Source organism: Propithecus coquereli, unplaced genomic scaffold, assembly GCF_000956105.1.
Source record: "Propithecus coquereli isolate 6110/MARCELLA unplaced genomic scaffold, Pcoq_1.0 Scaffold3, whole genome shotgun sequence".
Lineage (NCBI taxonomy): Eukaryota > Metazoa > Chordata > Mammalia > Primates > Indriidae > Propithecus > Propithecus coquereli.
Window position 1 is genome coordinate 6,901,901 of NW_012148618.1, and position 19,550 is coordinate 6,921,450.

Here is a 19,550-nt window from a genome sequence, read left to right on the forward strand (position 1 = left end):
TTTTTAATATATAGCTATCATAATTCACTTTGATTATCAATATTGCTCAGTGAAAGCTGTATAAATTAACTGTGGAACTGTCAGTTTACAGGATACCTTATACAGACTCCTTATCACTATTTATTCAAATATCATCGTCAATCCCTATCAATCCATCTTCAATGTACCCCTTTGCCTTTCCCACTGCTACTCTTCCGGTTCAAGTCCTCAAAATCTTTCAGCTACCTAGTATCTTGGTTTTAAATTTGAACTCATTTACAGAGTTATACTTCTCTAATCCATATCTTATATTGTTAGTGGTTCAACCTTATGACCATGAAGACCATAGAACTTGTTTAATATGAGAAATATATATAGAATGTAATAGCCTAGTGTACACATATGTGTGTATACACATTCACACATTACACAAAACAATAATTATCCTGACTATGAACAACAAACTTTGATATTCTATTTTATTCTATTCTCTTTTTTTTTTTTTATTTCAGCATATTATGGGGGTACAGATGTTTAGGTTACGTATGTTGCCCTTGCTCCTCCCCTCCCCCACAAGTCCGAGTATTCTATTCTCTTTCATTAAAAAAAAAAAATGACCTGTGACCCACTAAATTCACTTCAGAAAAATACCACTTCAGGGGCTTTCCACTGCCCAAACAATACTTGACCTAAAATTTAAGACTTTTATTTTTGGTTTCAATCAACCTTTACAGACTTATTTTCCACTATTTCTCAAACTCTAAACTCTAAAGAAAATTGAACCACTCTATTTCCCTAATACATCTCACGATTTCCTGTGCCCACGACTTTGGTTAAGCTGTGCCCTTTAATGTGCAACATTCTCCAATGCCTGCCTCTATCAAAATCTAAACGACCTTCAAAGATATCAAATATAACTTCCCCCATAAGGCCTCTTCTGATCCCCCAAAACAGGAGATTTTTTATCTCCTCTGAATCCTCATAATCCTTTAGTTGCACACACTAATGACAACTGCACCTTGTATTACTTTCTCTGTGTCTTATCTCCTCAGGTTCTATAAAGGCAGAGATTATATCTCATACATCTTTTTACTTTCCAGTATTGGTACCTAATAAGCACTGAATTAATGCTTGCTGAATAAAAGACGTAAGAAAAGTTTCTAAATGGTTAAGGTCAAAACAAGAAATGTCAAGGTCAACTAAGATATTCTTTTGATTCACTCAGTGATATTTCACATCAGCACATCACAAAACAAGCCCTTATTAAATCATCTCTTAACAACAACAAAAAACCCACCTCTAAATATTTACTGGTATCATTGCTCTTTACAACTATTTCTGATTGAGGCACTATAAATTTGAAGATGTTCCCAATTTAAAAGGGAAAGCCGACATAAAAAGATCAGTTCAAGATCTATCATATTATTGTGCGATTGCCAATAAAGTCCTGTGCTCCAAAAATATGTAAGTACAACAATAAAGAAATAAAGCAATTTATACTTATTGATAATAAGTCTTGGTAATGTGTTCTCAGTCACTTAATAGAAAATAGAGTAAAAACAAGATACACTACACGTCTAGAAACGAAGTAAAAAACTATAGGACAGAAACATACATCTAGCATATCAAGACAACACAACTCCAGAAGTAGACATCTACAATGGGTTTCTTTGGAAATAAATGGTAGCAAAAATAAAAAAAAGAAAAAAAAAAAGAAAGTCAATAGGATACAGACACCAGAGGTTGAAAAGCATAAAGAAAAAAATTTGAAAAAAAAGACAAACATATTCAACACATTAAAATATACAGATATATGATAAGACAAGAAGAAATCTATTGTTTGTAGAAGAAAGGAATAGAGGATATAAAAGTAAGTCAATTGGTGAATTTATAGAGAGGCACTAAATCAGGGAATAGATACATAGAAAGAGTATATATGTACATGTGTAATATATACACACAGTCATTCATACCAAGTGGAGAAAGTTCAAGGTTGAGGAGACAGAATAATAGTTTTGCCAAAATGAGAAAGTCATGTTTTCTAGGCTTCGGGGAGAATTTATAGATGAAAACTCTGTACCTGTGATAAGTTTAGGAACTACAGTAATTGACAAGTATGGTCCAACACTTTATTTCCAGACAGATCTTCCATCATGTGCTTCCTCATACATGCTTGACTTTATCATCTGAAAGGGCCAGATATGGCACAGCCTCAATAAAGCTGCACCTGGAAGTGAAAATGACACTGGTCTGTTCCAATGCCAGTTATTCCTGCTTGGAGTCCAGAATCAATACTAGAAAAGCATTTCTTGTGCCAAGGTACCAGGTTTAATGTCCAAAATCTTGGGAACTGACAGGGCTTGAGGCAAGCTGTGTAGTGCTGAAGAGCCAGGAGCAATCTGTACAGGGCTGTATGTTTGTTTAATTAGCACTATGTCTGGGTCCTCCCTGGAAATCTTAAGTCTATCTTACATGTTTCTCCCACTCCAAACCCTCTGTATTTGCCTCAGAGCCACCCAACAATCTAGGGATTTTCCCCAAGATCTGAAGTGAAAAAAGATGCATAAAGTAATTTTCCACCATAGTCACATTTTCTAAAATGCAGATGCCAAAAATAAATTTTAAAAGTGTCTGCTCAGCATTGTTATAAAATGCAGCTGGAAATTATTCTTGGTACAGTTAGTTAATGGTCACACTGCCAAATCCATAAGGATACCTTATTTTAAAAGCTTCCACTATGATGCCCATTCCATTTAAGCTTCTAAATAGAAAAATAAAAACAAAATGAATTTACCAGTGGTTTTACATCACATATTATAACAATGATGTGGCTCCTCTGTATTAAATAAATTATTAGATACAAAATAATTTGATAAATTTTGGACTAATTAATTTGTTCAACAATATTTTGAGAGTCTCCATATATGCCAGGAACTCTGCTAGGCATTAGAGATATAAAATTGAACAACACTGAGCATGTCTTCGAGGATCTCACAATCTAGCAAGAAAGACAGCCACATAAACAATCCTAATAATGCACTGAGACCCACAGTAGAGGTATAGACAAGCTGCCATGGAAGAGACAGGAAGAAGGTAAATTAAAGCAGGTTTCATAAAAGAGTATGAGGTAAGAAGGGGTTCTTCAGGAGAACAAAGAGATAAGGGTACAGAAAAGCACAGGCAAAGACTCAGACATGAAAAGCAATCTCCTAGAAACCTAATTAGTTCATAATTACTTGATTCCCAGAGGCTTATGCGGGAATGGCAGGATCAGACTAGTAGGATTGCAAAGGCCTCTCCTTAAAGAGTCTTCTGTGTCAGCCTAATGTGTTTGGACTGTATCTTCATAGTGGGTTATTTCAGTATTTATACAGATCAGCTGACAACAATGTGGCAGAAGGGCTGGATGGAGGATAAGGCAATATTGAAGGCATGTTGATGAGGAGGAGAATCTTACACAGTACAGAGGAAAAACCAGTAATAGAGAGAATGAGGTCAAAGGGTCAGGTTTTAGAAGTCAGAGAAGTATTATCAACAGGTTCTAAAGATCTAATGGTGATGGTTGAGGGTGATAGAGTGTGGATAGGGACTGAGAAAAAGTGGAAGACTAGTAGTAAGGCCCATGTTTTGACTTGGGTGACAGGGTAAATGATATTTTTAACTGAGGAAATACAGAAAATGGAACAAGTTTGTGTAGGAAAATAATGAATAAATTTTGAACTTGTTGAGTTTACCATGCCTACAGGATATTATGGTGGAGAAATTATTAGCAATTGAATATACAGTTCCTGGACAATAAGCTCACTGCTGTGGCTCTGAAATCCTACTATTTTTGAAAGAAGAGGGAAGAGCAGGAGGGAAGGAGGAAGGAAGGAAAGATGAGAGTGAGGGAGGAATGGACGGGGTATATAGTGAAAGAAGAATGATCTAGGATGGTTTCCAAGTTTGTAAGCAGTTGGAACCTATAAATTTTCAGGAAATGTGCCTGCCCCTGTCCCCCTGCTATAGTTCACCCTTCTGCCAGCAACAATGTGATTTATATTTGGAGGTCCACCCTTTCTTCATTCCTAGTAAACATGATTCCAGTATATCATGATTTCCTCTCTCACTCCAGGAATGACACAGGATCTGGGCCTGACCAATTAAATGAAGTCATCTTATTTCAAAAATTGGCTCATGAATGATAAAAGTCAGGCCAATGAGTGAAAATGAAACATAATTAGATTTTCCTTTGAGCTATTTAAGAAGAAAACTGGAGCTTTTCCTACTAGAGTTGAACCAAGAAGAATGTAACTGGGAGCCATTCTCTAATCACAAAGGTCCTAACTGAGAATAAAGTCAACAGATAATAGAGACAAGAGAGAAACAGAAAACAATACAAAAAAACTAAACTTTGATTATATAATTTGTGCCCTATATCTAGTTTACTTGAAGTTGAACTTACCTTTAGATTATTGTCAATGATAATAAATAATTTTGATTTAAATTTAATTTTTCCTATTAAATGTACTGTTTATTAAATAATGTATTTAATATTTATTATTATTAAAATGTTAACTTTTAAATTATTATTGTCAATAATAATAAACAGGAGGGAACCACCCATGAAAAAAGGATTTCAATTAATCTCTGGAGTCATAAAGTAGATGAAGAAGGAATGATGACTGATCGGTCAGAGAGGAAGACAGAATCTACAGTTTGCATTGAAGAGAATACAGGCAAGAAAGGAACCAAGCTACACAATACTGAACTCCAGGTATTAATAGGTGCAAGATGTGAGGCTGGGAAAACTCTAGAGTCAAAAGTATTCATAGTCAGCTTTCCTCTTGCCTTATACTTAGATACGAACAGGCAAGCAAGACATTTGAGAAAAGCCCACAATATGAAAAAGAAGAAAGCATAGGAAAAAAGATTACCACAGAAAACACTAAAATTATGGGAAACAAAAAGATAACATCTAAATTCTCTTATTTGTATTTTAAGAGAGATGTAGGGATGTTGCATCTATAGAAAGAAAAACAGGTTGTTATAAAATGGAACAATCAACGAACAGGAAAAGTTCTTGGCATTGAAAATATGATTGCTAAAATAAAAAAAAATTCAAGAAAGTAAGGAAATTTAAAAAGGATATCTCACACAATATACAACAAAAAGACACTGAGATGGAAAATATGTGAGAAAAGAAGGGCCATGAAGATTCAATATAGAAGGTATAATATCTGACCAATGAGAGTACCAGAAAAAGAGAAAATTAAAAGGAGGAAATTATCAAATGACTAGTGGAAGAGGATTTCCCAGATGTCAGATTGGACACCAAGGTTTTTCCCTCGGGGAAAAATAAAAGGGGTTAAAGCAGTTTTAGGTCTGACATCCACAAATCTCTCTGCACAGAAGGAGAAAGAGCTTCTCTTCTGCCAACAACCCATCATTCTAGAATAGGACCAATATAGGTTAATAAAACCATCTCTGATCCAACCACTATGGCCAGAAGAATGCCATGTTGTGACTGGCTTTCATCTGGATTACATGTGTATCCCCGAACCATCAATGACAGAAAGAGGATTTTTGCTACTCAATAGGGAGCTGTGGAAGGGATGCAGAAGCAACCTTCAGCGTTCAATACAGCATTACTGTGACATTTCAGTACACCAAGCATAAAGACACAATCGTAAAAGTTAACAGAAGCTTCTCTTCATGTCTTTTGTCCACTTTTTAATGGGGTTCTTTGTTTTCTTCTTGCTGATTTGCTTGAGTTCTTTGTAGATTCCAGTTATTAGCCCTTTATCGGATGTATAGTTTGCAAACATTTCCTCCCATTCCCTAAGTTGCCTATTTGATCTGTTGATTATTTTCTCAGCTGTGCAAAAAGCTTTTTAATTTAATCAAGTCCATTTATTGATTTTTGTTATTCCTGTGATTGCCACTGGGGTTTTAGTCATAAATTCTTTGACTAGGCCAATAACTAGAAGAGTTTTCCTACATTTTCTTCTAGAATTCTTATGGTTTCATGCCTTACATTTAAGTCTTTTATCCATCTTGAATTAATTTTTGTGAGTAGTGAGAGATATGGATCCTGTTTCATTCTTCTGTGTGTCGCTATCCAATTTTTCCAGCACCATTTATTGAATAGGGCTTCTTTTCCCCAGTGTGTATTATTGTCTGCTTTGTCAAAGATCAGTTGGCTGTATGAGGATGGTTTATATCTAGGTTCTCTGTTCTACTCCACTGGTCTATGTCTCTATTTTTGTGCCAATTACATGCTGCTTTGGTTACTACAGCTTTGTAGTATAGTTTGAAGTCTGGTAATGTGATGCCTCCAGATTTGTTCTTTTTGCTTAAGATTGATTTGGCTATTTGGCCTCTTTTTTAATTTCAAATGAAGTGGACATTTATTTTTTCTAGGTCTGAGCAATATGACTGGTATTCTGATGGGGATTACACTGAATCTGTAAATCACTTTGGGCAGTATGGACATTTTAACAATATTGATTCTACCAATCCATGAGCATGATATGTTTTTCCATTTGTTTGTGTCATCTGCGATTTCTTTCCTCAATGCTTTCATAGTTCTCTTTGCAGAGATCTTTCACCTTCTTGGGTAAGCATATTCCTAAGTATTTTATTTTCTTTGTAGCTATTGTGAATGGTATTGAGTCTTTGATTTGACTCTCAGCTTGACTGTTATTGGTGCATAGGAATGCTACTGATTTGTGTACAATGGCCAATAAACATATGAAAAAATGCTCAACATCACCAATCATCAGCGAAATGCAAATTAAAACCATAATGAGGTATCACCTTACTGCTGCTAGAATGGCTTTTATTAAAAAGTCCAGGCCGGGCGCTGTGGCTCACGCCTGTGATCCTAGCTCTCTGGGAGGCCGAGACGGGCGGATTGTTTGAGCTCAGGAGTTCGAAACCAGCCTGAGCAAGAGTGAGACCTCATCTCTACTAAAATTAGAAAGAAATTAATTGGACAACTAAAAATATATAGAAAAAATTAGCCGGGCATGGTGGTGCATGCCTGTAGTCCCAGCTACTCGGGAGGCTGAGGCAGGAGGATCACTTGAGCCCAGGAGTTTGAGGTTGCTGTGAGCTAGGATGATGCCACGACACTCTAGCCCGGGCAACACAGTGGTGAGACTCTGTCTCAAAAAAAAAAAAAAAAAAAAAGTCCCAAAACACAGCATCACAATAGATGCTGGTGTGGATGTGGTGGGACTGCAAATTAGTAGAACTTCTATGGAAAATAGTATGGAGATTCCTCAAAGAACTAAAAGTAGACCTACCATTCAATCCAGCAATCCCACTACTGGGTATTTACCCAAAGAAAAAGAAGTCATTTTAACAAAAAGACACCTATACTCAAATGTTTATTGCAGCATAATTGCAAAGATGTGGAATCACCCCAAGTGTCCATCAATTCATGAGTGGATGGTATATGTATACCATGGAATACTACTCAGCCATAAAAAAGGACGAATTAATGTCTTTTGCAACAATTTTGATGAACTGGAGACCATTATCCTAAGTGAAGTATGTAAAGAATAGAAAAACAAACACCACATGTACTCACTATTAAACTGGAACTAATCGTTGAGCACACATGTGCACAGAGGGAAGTAAAACTCAGTGGAAATCAAACAGAGGGGAGGAGGGAGGAAGGGATGGGCGAAAACCTACCTAATGGGTACAATGAACACTATCTGGGTGATGGGCACACTTTATAGCCCTGACTCAAACATTACAAAAGTGATTCGTGTAACCAAAAATATTTGTACCCCTATAATATTTTGAAATAAAAAAGAAAAAAATTTAATGAAATAATGGGGAAAAAAAGAAGGACACGGAGGAAAAGAAATTCACCTAAAGAGGAACAAAAATCACATCAGCATCAGCAAAAGGCTGGAGGACCATGGAGCAATATTTTCAACGATTTGAGGAAAAATGACCTTCAGTGTAAAATTTTAAATTCAACCAATATCAATAAAATGTATGGACAGAATAAGAGCACTTTCAAAATGTAAGAATTTAAAAGTACTCTCTCTAAGACAGTTTGTTAAAAGTGGATTCCACTGAAAGGAGAGAATAAACCAAGAAAGAGGAAGACTAAATTAGATTCATTAAAAGTAGCTCTAATTCAGTAAAGAAATAAAGAATATGTTGATCCTTAAAAATATTTTCTATATAGATATGGTACTTATAAGTATCTTTCAGTAAGTAGTACATTGACTATGTGACTTAAAAAGAAAACACGCATTTTAAAATCACTACGTTTTCAGGGAACAAATACAGGTATCTACTAAACTAATTAAACTAATTGAGAACTAAAATTCATTTCAATATTACAGAAATTCTAAAGAATAAAAGAAAGCTCAGTCACATGAAAATCAGGTACTTTGCAAACAGCTTGAGATATTTATCTCTAGTTGTCATAGTCACCTCCTAATCTATAAGACATAGAGGCTTATTATATTTCTGTAAGTTTTCATGACTTTTACAAAAGGAAACTTATAATTCTGTATGTTCTTCCAAGTCTTTCCTATTTCTTTTCCACAATTAGTAAACTGAACTCTTTGCAAATAGGAACACCTACTCAAAAATTAGTTCTAATATTTGGGGAGGAGAAGCTACAAAAACAAAAGACTAAGTTACCTGCGAAAATCACAAAACTGCAATCTGTTATAAATAAATGTTTTAAATGAAAATAAATCTAAGTGCTTTCAATACTCCATTAATATCCAAAGGATTAAAAAATGCAGTTCTTTTTCTTAGAGCAAGTGAAGACTATTTAAAAAATTACAGCTCTTCTAGATTCGTTTTTTTCCATAATTACTCAATTATTCATTAAAATATGTAAGACCTCCATTGGAATCTTTGTAGCATGTTTCATAAATGGATTTAACTATAAAAGCCTAGTTATACAATCTCTTCCATAAAAGCACTATATTTCTGATATTTATATGCTTAGAATATCCTATATTAAAATTAATATTTCTACACAGGAAAAGAAGGAACTACTTAGCCCCAGATAACTTTATAACATCTCTTTCAACTATAGTTATAATTATCATGTATGAACTTCCAAAGTAGAAGTTGTCAAGATTTAACATTAGCATTAATTTATGTCATAACTGACGGTTACTATAAAGATAATGGCAAACCATCCATTTCTCCCAAGACAGCATGGATCGAAAGGGAAATTTCTTCTTAATTACTACTAATCTGTCCATTTTTAATTAAATTGATTAGTAATTTATTATCTTTCCCTTTCTTGCAAGACTATCATTATCACAGAGCTTCTCCAAAGTTATCAAGTTTGTGATTTTTAAAGCAACCCAATTACTTCTAGTGTGAATCTCACCATTTTGTAATATTGGTTTATATTAAAAACTTACTGTCCAATTTCTTTGTAATCTAAAAAAGAAATTTTGAAAATGCAGGATTTGCACTCAGTATTTCACACCTCAAAGTGAACACTGTCAAGATCATAACCGTACTTTTATGGAGAGACAACCATTAAAAGTGAAACTCTTTTAAGCCTTTCCCTTGCTTGATAATCAAAATATTTATTAGCATGTATCTTCTCAGAGAAAGAAACCAGGTTCCTGTGATCTCCTTTGAAAAATATCTACTTTTTATGTTATATATAACTAAACAGTAAATTATGGAACTACTCTAAGGGCTTTTTGTACAGGTTTCTTTTTAAAATAAAAATGAAATGTTTCCATATACAAAATAGGAACTATTTTAATCAAGCAAGTTTTAAAAGAATTTAAGTGCTTTATATATTTTTGAATCAAATCCTTAATATTAAGCTTTGATCTGTACCAAAATTAAAGTACAGCACTGAAGCAATATTTGAGACTAGAAATTTTTATGACACAACTTTTGAAAAAGCTGAACTTCTTTAAAGAGTGAAAAAATAAAATGCAATGTCCCTTCAGAGAGGAAGAGACAGACATCTTCCCACTTTTCCTTGTGCACAAATGTTAAGACATCCAGGAAATATTGGTTTAAAATCCTTGTTTCATCAGATACACCTTAGGTGTGAATTGACGGTAGCTGACTGGATAAAACTTCATACTGAAGACGAAGAGTATTCAAATAATTGACTGTCAATAACAATGAAGAGATAATTGTTCAATAAAAAATCATTTCTATTAATTAAAATTTACTAATTATAGTACCAATTTGATATATGAGTCCCCCACTTTCTCTCCTAAATTTTCTGTCTAGAAAAATAAACAATGAGTGCATAATGGCTGCCAAACTCTTGAATACAGTTACTTAAGTATTTAATTCATACCTCTTCCATCAGATTTAAGCAAGGCTCACTTAGTTTCTCACTTTCTTTAGATCTACTTAATTTTCAAAGTAGTAGAAAGGTCTTACTTGACCACCATACATAGCACCATGCCCATGGCCACCCCCTGCCATCATGTGTTATTCACCTTGACTCTGCTTCATTCTTTCACTTAGTACTCTTTATCATCAAGCATGTTATTTATGTTTATTATCTGTCCTCTTCCAATAGAAAGTGAGCTCCATTAGAATAGACCTTTGTCTCATTTGTTCATAGCCCTATCCCCAGTGCCTAGCAGCGTGTGCCAAACACATAGTAAGCATGTATTTGTTAAAAAAGTATTTTTTAAAAAAATGACAGAATGGCCATCAGCTCCAATATCCCAAGGAAAAGAAAACTCAGTTTAATATCACTTGATAATCCTGGATGCCAAAACATAATGAAAGTCTTATTTTTAAATACCATTTAAAATGAAGAAATGCTAATAGTTTTAGGGTTTTCCTACCCCAAAGGACAAAATATCCTTTTAAAGAATAGTTGGGCTACTAACAGACGTAAATTATCTATTACTAAATAACTCAGTAATTTACTAAATTACACACTCATTCAATATATATAATAGGTTACTCTGCATACCTTAACAAGTTTCAAAAGCTCATAGAGATCTTCAACCTCATCACCTTCACATTTGGTGTACACTCGTCCTATATCCAAGCTCCTTCCTCTTATGGTTCGGCGATAGAGGGGAAGAGCCATCGCTTCTGCATACAAGTCAATGGCATGATGACCCACTGTCTGATACATGTAGCTATCCAGCTCATCAGACCCCACTGCAACAATTAAAGTGGAAATATCAGTAAAACACAATGAAAAAGAAAGTGGATTTCAAAGCCCATCTAGGTTTTACTGCTTGAAGAGTAGTCGATGTTGAACTTAAAAGCTTACTATACTATTAATACATTTCTCTGCATTTATGTAATGAAATAAAATATAAGAATTGCACATTATTTGTAGCTGCATCTAGTTCATATCAGCTCTAATCATCTATATTGACAATTACAAAATACAGTTATATATAAATTTTTAAAAACATTTAAAGAGCAGAGTAATATATCCAATATATTTTGATTGTTCAATTAAAGAATTTTATTACGTAATTTTTTTTTCAAATTATTCAAGGTTATTCATGAAGTCATCTAGACTTGCAGGAAAAAATCTTTCTTAATTAAACATCTACATAGTTAATACATGACAAATATTTGTAAGAAAAATATCTAGATGCTTTGATACATTTTATATTCAGCACTTCAACAAATATATGAACATATAAATTCAATAATGGTAGAGCAGTTACAAATGTGTATAGAAAGAAAACTTATCATTGGTTGTAACAAGATTTCACAAATATCAATATGGGTAAAATATTCAAAACAGATGAGTCACATACCTTTTGGTGATATAAATCAACTTAGAAATATATTGAAATATATTTTTTGAACTCATAATTTTACTTTTTAGAAAAAGAATCATGAATATACACAAAGATTATTTGCAGATATTCATCACATTATTTATAATGATTAAAAATTAAAGTATATTCATATAATAGAATATTATGCAGCCCTTAATATTATTTTGAAGAAGAGCATTTCCTAAAGTATGTTCTTATATGACGGGAATACAAATCCCATAAGATATTAACAGGTATGGGATGAAAAAACAACTCCATGTCAACTAAGTTTATAAAACATGGGGATAAACAATGTTAAATGGGTGTCTTTGCTGCAGTTTTTCCTAGGCTAATATGCTTTTAGGTACTCAAACAAGGGGAGAGAGTAAGAACTACTTCTCAAACTTATCTATCCACAGGACACTTACATTTCGTGTGGGTATTTGTGTTCCAAAGAAAACATATGGGAAATTCGATTGTAGAATAATATTTAGTGACATGGAAAATGTTCATATTATGTTATTTTTGAAAAAGTACACAAAATAATTTGACATATACCTATGTGTGTATGTATGTATATATGCCAAACAGGTCCAAGCTTTCCACTGAATGTGAAAATATCCTATCAAAAGGAATGAAAAATGATAGTACAAATGCCCTTTCAACAATCAAAACCATCAACATATGCCACCCCATTTTATCTCATCAGGTTTCTGAATCCACAAACAGATTGGCTTCCTTCAGAATGGTACTCACATTATTATTATAAATCTCTCTACCCTTGGTCCCCACAGGAAGGAAGTAGACATATAGCCGTTACCTAAAAACCATCAGCCTTCTCTCATCTCAAAGTTTGACAAGATCTTTAAGTGTATTAGCTTTAAAGGATACTGATACAATCTAAGCAATATATTTAAAGAAATTTGGGCTTCTTAGCAAGAAACATCCTGATGTTAGCATAATAATTATTAATAAAACACTTTACTGGCTTCAAAAACCTAGAAGATAATTTTCCTTTAAGGCTCCATTCAGTCCTAACCACAATGTAACTTTTATTAATGGAAGCTACATAGTAACAATGGTGTGAGATCAAATAAAACCAAAAGGCTCCACTGTTGCCTGAAGCACCTCAATTAACATGCCACAAAAGTTCCTATTACAAATTAAAACAGATGGTTTTGTGGATTTTATGGCATGCTCACATTATCCCCATTGATGGGAATAATTTCCTTTCCAGACTACCCATTGAAAATTTAGTGTCCCAAATTCACTCTAACCAACTTTGGTCTACATTGGAGTCATCTCTACCAGTCATTCCCCGCTAACTTTCCTTTTACAGTATGTTTAGGGGGAAAAGACATCACTCAATCAATCATTCATTAATCCCCAACTTCCTGTTGATTTTAAATCAAGATTAGCTAAATCTTTCAATCTACCAACTCACAGCTATCTATTCTCTTCTACAACAATCACTATAGTTTCAGCTGCTTTTTTCTCCACGTTTTATTTCATAATATTCTATTTCTATTTACTATTACATTTTTTTCCCACTAAAAATATTCTAAATAAATGTCTCCATTCCACTGAGAAGTATAATTTAAAGATACACTTTGCTTGTCATTTTACCACCCTGCTGGTGAACCAAGAAGACAAGGAAAAGTATATATTAATGATTCCATACAAGGTAAGTATAATTAACTATTATTATACTTCAGTAGGAAAGCTGAAGATGAGATAGAAACTCCAGGGAGGGAAATTATAATATAGCATATAGGCATTATATATTATATAAACATCTGCTTTTTAAATACCCAAGATTTCTCAAGATAGAAAGCTTAAAAGTCCCACTTGCCTGACTGGCCACAGGGAATAAGGGAGTTTCTTTCCTGTGGTGAGCCTGAAAGGAGATTCTGCTTCTTCTTTTATAATATAGAAGTTACAATACAGTTCCCACTCACCCTTAAAGAGTTTTCCAGACCCAGTGGTGGCTCACACCTGTAACCCTAGCACTCTGGGAGGCCGAGACAGGAGGATGGCTTGACGTCAGGAGTTCGAGACCAGCCTGAGCGAGAGTGAGATCCTATTTCTACCAAAAATCAAAAAAAATTAACCTCTACCAAAAATAGAAAAATTATCTGGGTGTGGTTGCTCTCGCCTGTAGTCCCAGCTACTTGGGAGGCAGAGGCAGGAGGATTGCTTGAGCTCAGGAGTTTGAGGTTGCGGCGAGTTGTGATGGCACCACTGCGCTTTACCCTGGGTGACAGAGTGAGACTCTGTCTCAAAAAAAAAAAAGAGTTTTCCATTTCTTATTTAAAGCCAGAACTAGAAGATCATTTAAAAAAAACTCTTCCCTTCTGAAAAAACAGTTATTACTCATCATCAGAATCGCAGCACAAAATCCTAGCATGTTCATTTACCCCTGTGCCTCTACAGGACCTGTTTCTTTTCTCTCTATAACATACTTCTAACCTCTATCTTTCCACATCACTTCCAGCATTACTTGGCTCTTAATTATAAAAGGAAAGAAAATTCAAATATCTGACTGAAATCACTGCTCACTACTCCAGGGCTAATTCAAGTTAGTTCATTACACATCTGTCTACCAATAAACCTTGAGTGAACTCCTACCAGAGGCATAGAGCTGCCCCAAGTACTGAGGAGCAATTAAAGGAAGACAGAAGATATGATTTCTCCTTTCAAGAAGCCTATAATCCATCTATTTGGGGACATAAAACAAACATAAAATGAATAGAAAACAATTTTAAAATGCTACACAACTAAAAATACAGTAGACTGGTACCCTTGAGGAAGGAATGAAGGAAGAAAAGAAACAAGGAAGGAAGGAAGGGAGGGAAGAGAGAGAAGTGCTGCTAGATTCCAATTCAACTTAATTTATAGGATGCATGTTCATATGAGGAACTATGATTAATGTTTTCACATATACTACTCATTTAATTCATTTTAAAATCATAGTAGTGCAAAAGCATGGAGCCTGGAAAGAAGTAAAGGAGATGATAAAAAGATCTTTCCAGAAGGTTCACGTGTGAAGGAGTAATACATAAAGTTAGGACAAGTGCTAATCTTTGTTCTCTCTTACATTTCAGCAGTTAATATCTACAGTTTTATAGGTATAAAAAAAGAGCATAAAAAGCAAATTGGTGAAAAAAATATATATCTGTTCTAATTGGGGAATTTCATTAGGGGAAAAAAATGAAAAAAGTACTCAAAGTGAAGTCTGTGGATTATATGTGGATGCCCTTGTCACCACAGAGATAGAAAAGTAGCAATGTATTGCTTTGTGCTTCTCACAAGTCTCACATTTTTGGCTTACATCTAGGATAAGTGAACTGCATCCTTTTAATAATAAAATTCATATATCATTTATCAATATATTAATGTGTCTTACTTCCCAAGCTCCTTGAGGCATGAGACTGTATCTTATCTACCTCAATATTGTCTACAACACTTGGAGATATGGTGTGATGGAATGGCAGCTCCAAAGTAAGAGGATTCAAGTCTCAACTCTGCAAGTTTGTGCTAGCTGTTTCACTTCGGACATACATAAGAACTCTGACCTTCGGTATCCCTGTCTATTAAAAGTAAGATTAATAATACCTTTCTTTGAGTTGTTATGAAGTTAAAAGATATGTTAAGTAAAAACAATGCTAACTTCTATAAAGAAGATAGCATCTAATAGGTACTAAATATATATTGGTTCTTTTTTTTTGTCTTTGCATACTGCATATAATAGAATATAATTATTTAATATGAAGTTGGAGTTTCAGTCATGTGGGCAACTTCCCAATAAAGGCATACACTTACCTTGGTTTTCAGCTGGTCTTAGATTTGCTAAAGCAACAATCTGATGCCCAGCAGCAATGCACTGCATCATATTATAACAGCTGTCCTTTCCACCACTAAAAAATAAATTGATAGATAGAAAGATAAATATCAGGCCAGTGACTATTATTCAACATAGAATCACTAGATATCAAAATAAAACACATTATTTAGTCAGCTTTTCAGAATATATGAGGACTGTTTCACAATTAGAATGCAAAAAAATCAGGCTGGATGTGATGGCATGTGTCTATAGCCCTAGCTACTGGGGAAGCTGAGGCAGGGGCATCACTTGAGCCCAGGAGTTAGAGGTTACAGTTAGCTATGATTGCAGGACTGCACTCCAGCCTGGATGACAGAGTGAGATTCTGTCTCTTAAAAAATAAAAATAAAAATAAAAATAAAAAAATTAAATTCTAAATCGTAAGAAAACTGAGTAAATAAATCTGAATGTCTCAGTTTGCTACTCATAAGAGCTTAAGAAATGATATGCCATTATAACAAAGAACAATTCTAATAAACTCTTTGGTTTGTGACAGTGGCTTTACTTAACATACAAAGTGCTTTGCAAATAAAAAATGATTTAAATTTATATCTCAGCTAAATACTTATTATATATGCTCCATAGATGAAATTTTTTTTTTTTATGAAAAAGTAGAAAAACATCCATTCCACTAGAAGAAATCTAACAACTGCCTACCATCAGCAATTAAAGGATCAAATTAAAGATTTGAGTTCCAACCTAATGAAAAAGTTTGACATGCTTGGGGGTTTCCAATACTGTAGAGATAAAAAGCAAAATGTTGAATTACACTGATGAAGTTAAATATCAGTACGATCAGCAATCACCATATATACCTTACATACACACACACACATATACACATATATATACACATCATATATATATGATGGCCTATATATATACGATGGCAGCAGAATAAGGCTTGGGCTGTAAATCTAGTAACATACTGAAAGGAACTTCTAAATTTTGATTCCAAATCTACCTAAGGCAGAAGCATATCACTTAGTCAAGGCAAGTGGCACCTCATCCATAATAAGGTTGAGTGGCAATCTATATGCTATTTTGGTTTAATATTCTACTGCTTCCCACTATACATCTTTCTCTTCTCATTTATTAATATCATTGCCTATTTCTTGTCTCCTTTTTTATTTTTCTTCCTGTTTCCTTTTTTTCTGATCTTTGCTTAAAATCTGCAAATGTAACCCCAGGCAATGTTTAGTTTAGACCTACTCATAGCCCAAGAAACTAAAAGAAGCTGATGACCCCATAAACTGGACCTTTTGCCTTTTATTTTAGTTCTCCACATTCACCTGCCTTTATCACCCTCCCATCAGTTAACAACTCTCATTCCAGAACTTCTCAAGGGAAAGGAGAGTGCAAGCGGCAAAGTGAATTATAAAAAAGCCCATGCTCCCTCTCTCTTCAGATCTGATATTCTTCTAAGTATCTTTCACAACTTCCCCTATTGAACCTCACTACTCTACTTTCCCAGAACAAAAAGATTTGACTAATTCTTTTGAATATTAAACATTGAAAGGCATGCATCCAAGATCAGAACTTATCTTTACAGTTCATTTTAAAATATGCCAATATTTCAAATATGGTTTTAAAGTAGTATTTCCCAAATTGTGTTTTGTGGAACACTAGTGTCCAACAAAATGTTAACCAACTACTTCAAGGACAAAAGGTTTCCAAAGTCAAACAAGCTTAGGAAATGCTGAGTACCTTACTCTCCTCTTAGAACTCCACTGAGTACATAAGTATATGTTAGGTGAGAGGTCCTACAGAAGATGAGAGTTTTAGTTCCCAACTCTGGGATACTAAGTTATTCAATGTGCTTGAGCTTACACACTTCATTATAAAATTAGAGAATGGCCTGCCTAGATAATCCTCAAGGTGTCATTCAACTATAAAATTCAATGACTCACTCGTTTATTTATTAGGAAAACAATGTTCTTATGGTTTAAAGATATGTAAGAACCTCGGTTTCACTTGTTCCTTAAAACACACATATCCCATCTCTCATTGTTGTAGACACACAAATAGCAAATACATTCACTGTGCTCAGGTTTAAATGCTCATTATACACACACACATATATATATATATATAAAATACATGGTTATATATAATACATAATATATACACATATATATATATCACAAGCACATATATATATTATGTTTCATATAGCTTATCTCCTAACATTTATACAGCTCTTACAGTTTAGCAAGAATTTTCCAACATTGCCTTTTTTAGTAAATTACTTTTTTATTATAAAAGTAGTATATGCACATTATAGAGTATTTCATGTAATGGACTGCACCAATCTTCTTTTTCTCCTCCCCTCCTACACTTCTAAATCTTCAGATAGCGTGCATTACTTCAATCGTTAAACTTTTGGCAAACTGAATGTGGATGTGAATTACTCATTTCCTGGGCTACTTCTAATTCTTATCTATCTAGACTAAATGAAAACCACAATGGTTAAAGCTTAATCATTCACTTTACAGAGGAAATTTACTGAATAACAATAATTACTGTGACATTATGGTCCAGTTTCCTAAAAATGGCATTGAAGTAGAAGAAAATGGAATGTTCCGGACACTGCAGAAGGGTTTGGAATGTCATAGCAATAATCCTTAATAGATTAATACTGTCAGCCAGTATCAATTACCGAGGGTATTGAATTAAAACGTTTATGGAATCTTCAATGGGCTTACAAAAGTAAACGCATCGTTGCAGTGTATCTCGGACACTCTACACGGTTCCATGTATCATTAAACAGATATTTAAGTAGTCTAAAGTACCTTTTTAACGTTGTTAGCGTTCCCTTCCCTTTTGCCTTAGTTTCTAGATTGAGTATGAAAACATTTAAGCTGGCCTGTTTTGGGCTTGTCAGTCACAGCACTTATTTAGACACCTAAATAGGACTGGGTTACCACAGATTTCAAACTCCTTTTGGAATAAGAAGTATTTTATCAAAAGGTCACTCTAAAGCAATGAGGAGAGTCCGAAGCAACAGCAACTAGATCTAGCATAAGATTAGTACAATTCCGTCTCCACTACGAGGTAAGAGATTTCCTCTCTGTACTTTAGTTCTAAAGCAGAAACACGGATGCCATAAGCAATCCACATCAGTCTTGCCGAGCCACACACGCGGGACGGAAGATGAGAGAGGGGTGGCCTTCTGAGGAGCGGGCGGGACCAGTAACAGCTAGGGAGGAAGGCAGGACACCCAGGACCCAGCTGACTGAAGGGAACTACACAACAAGACGGAGAACGCAAGGAGAAAGGGCCGAGGGTTATTAACTGAGTAAGTAGAGTCACGGAGTGGCTCTCAAACTTCATGCCCCATTAGAGCTTTTAACAAATGCGAGGCCAGGCCGCACCGGAGTAATTAAACCAACTCCTCTGTCAGTGGGACCCAGATGTCAGTACTTTTTGAAGTTCCCCAAGTGAATCCAATGTGAATCCAAATTTGAAGGCCGGAAGACCAGAAAAGCCGCGACTGACAGAGAAGAGGAGGAGGAGCGCAAGCCCAGGACCAGGAGACAAGCGGACCGGGCAATAGCGTGAAGGCTCCGCCTCTTCCTGTGGCTCTGAGGAGCTGCCGGGCCCCCAACTCTCGGCTCCGGCAGAGACATTCTCCTTTTCGGCGCCAGCGGCTGCAGGAAGGGACGAGAGGCTGGCCGGGAAGGAGGGAGGTGGCTCCGGCGCCCAGTTACCTTATCAGAGCCGCGACCCTCATGCTGGGCGCAGTGCGCGTGCGTGCGGCGGGCGCGGGCGGGAGCCAGGAGGTCGTCGCTGCCGCCGCCGCTCGCGTGACGCGCCGGAGGGCCTTGCCTGGGTGTTCGCTCCGCCGCCTGTCCGCGGAGTGTGCTGTGGCCCCTGTGGCTTCCTGCGGGTCGCCTGGGCGCAGAGGCTACGACACATTGGTGCCTTGCCCC

At 35.3% G+C, this 19,550-nt stretch overlaps 1 protein-coding gene across 1 annotated transcript in view; it reads right to left on the minus strand.

The window, feature by feature from the left end:
• Positions 1–19,435, minus strand: part of DPH6 (diphthamine biosynthesis 6) — a 209,078-nt gene extending 189,643 nt beyond the window's left edge. The window contains exons 1-3 of the mRNA XM_012649214.1: positions 19,329–19,435; positions 15,558–15,652; positions 10,922–11,115 (exon numbers count right to left, since the gene is read on the minus strand). Coding sequence (XP_012504668.1) covers positions 10,922–11,115; positions 15,558–15,652; positions 19,329–19,351 — 312 coding nt within the window. The 5' untranslated portion in view covers positions 19,352–19,435. The remainder of the gene's footprint in view (positions 1–10,921; positions 11,116–15,557; positions 15,653–19,328) is intronic.
• Between the last annotated feature and the right edge of the window lie 115 nt (positions 19,436–19,550).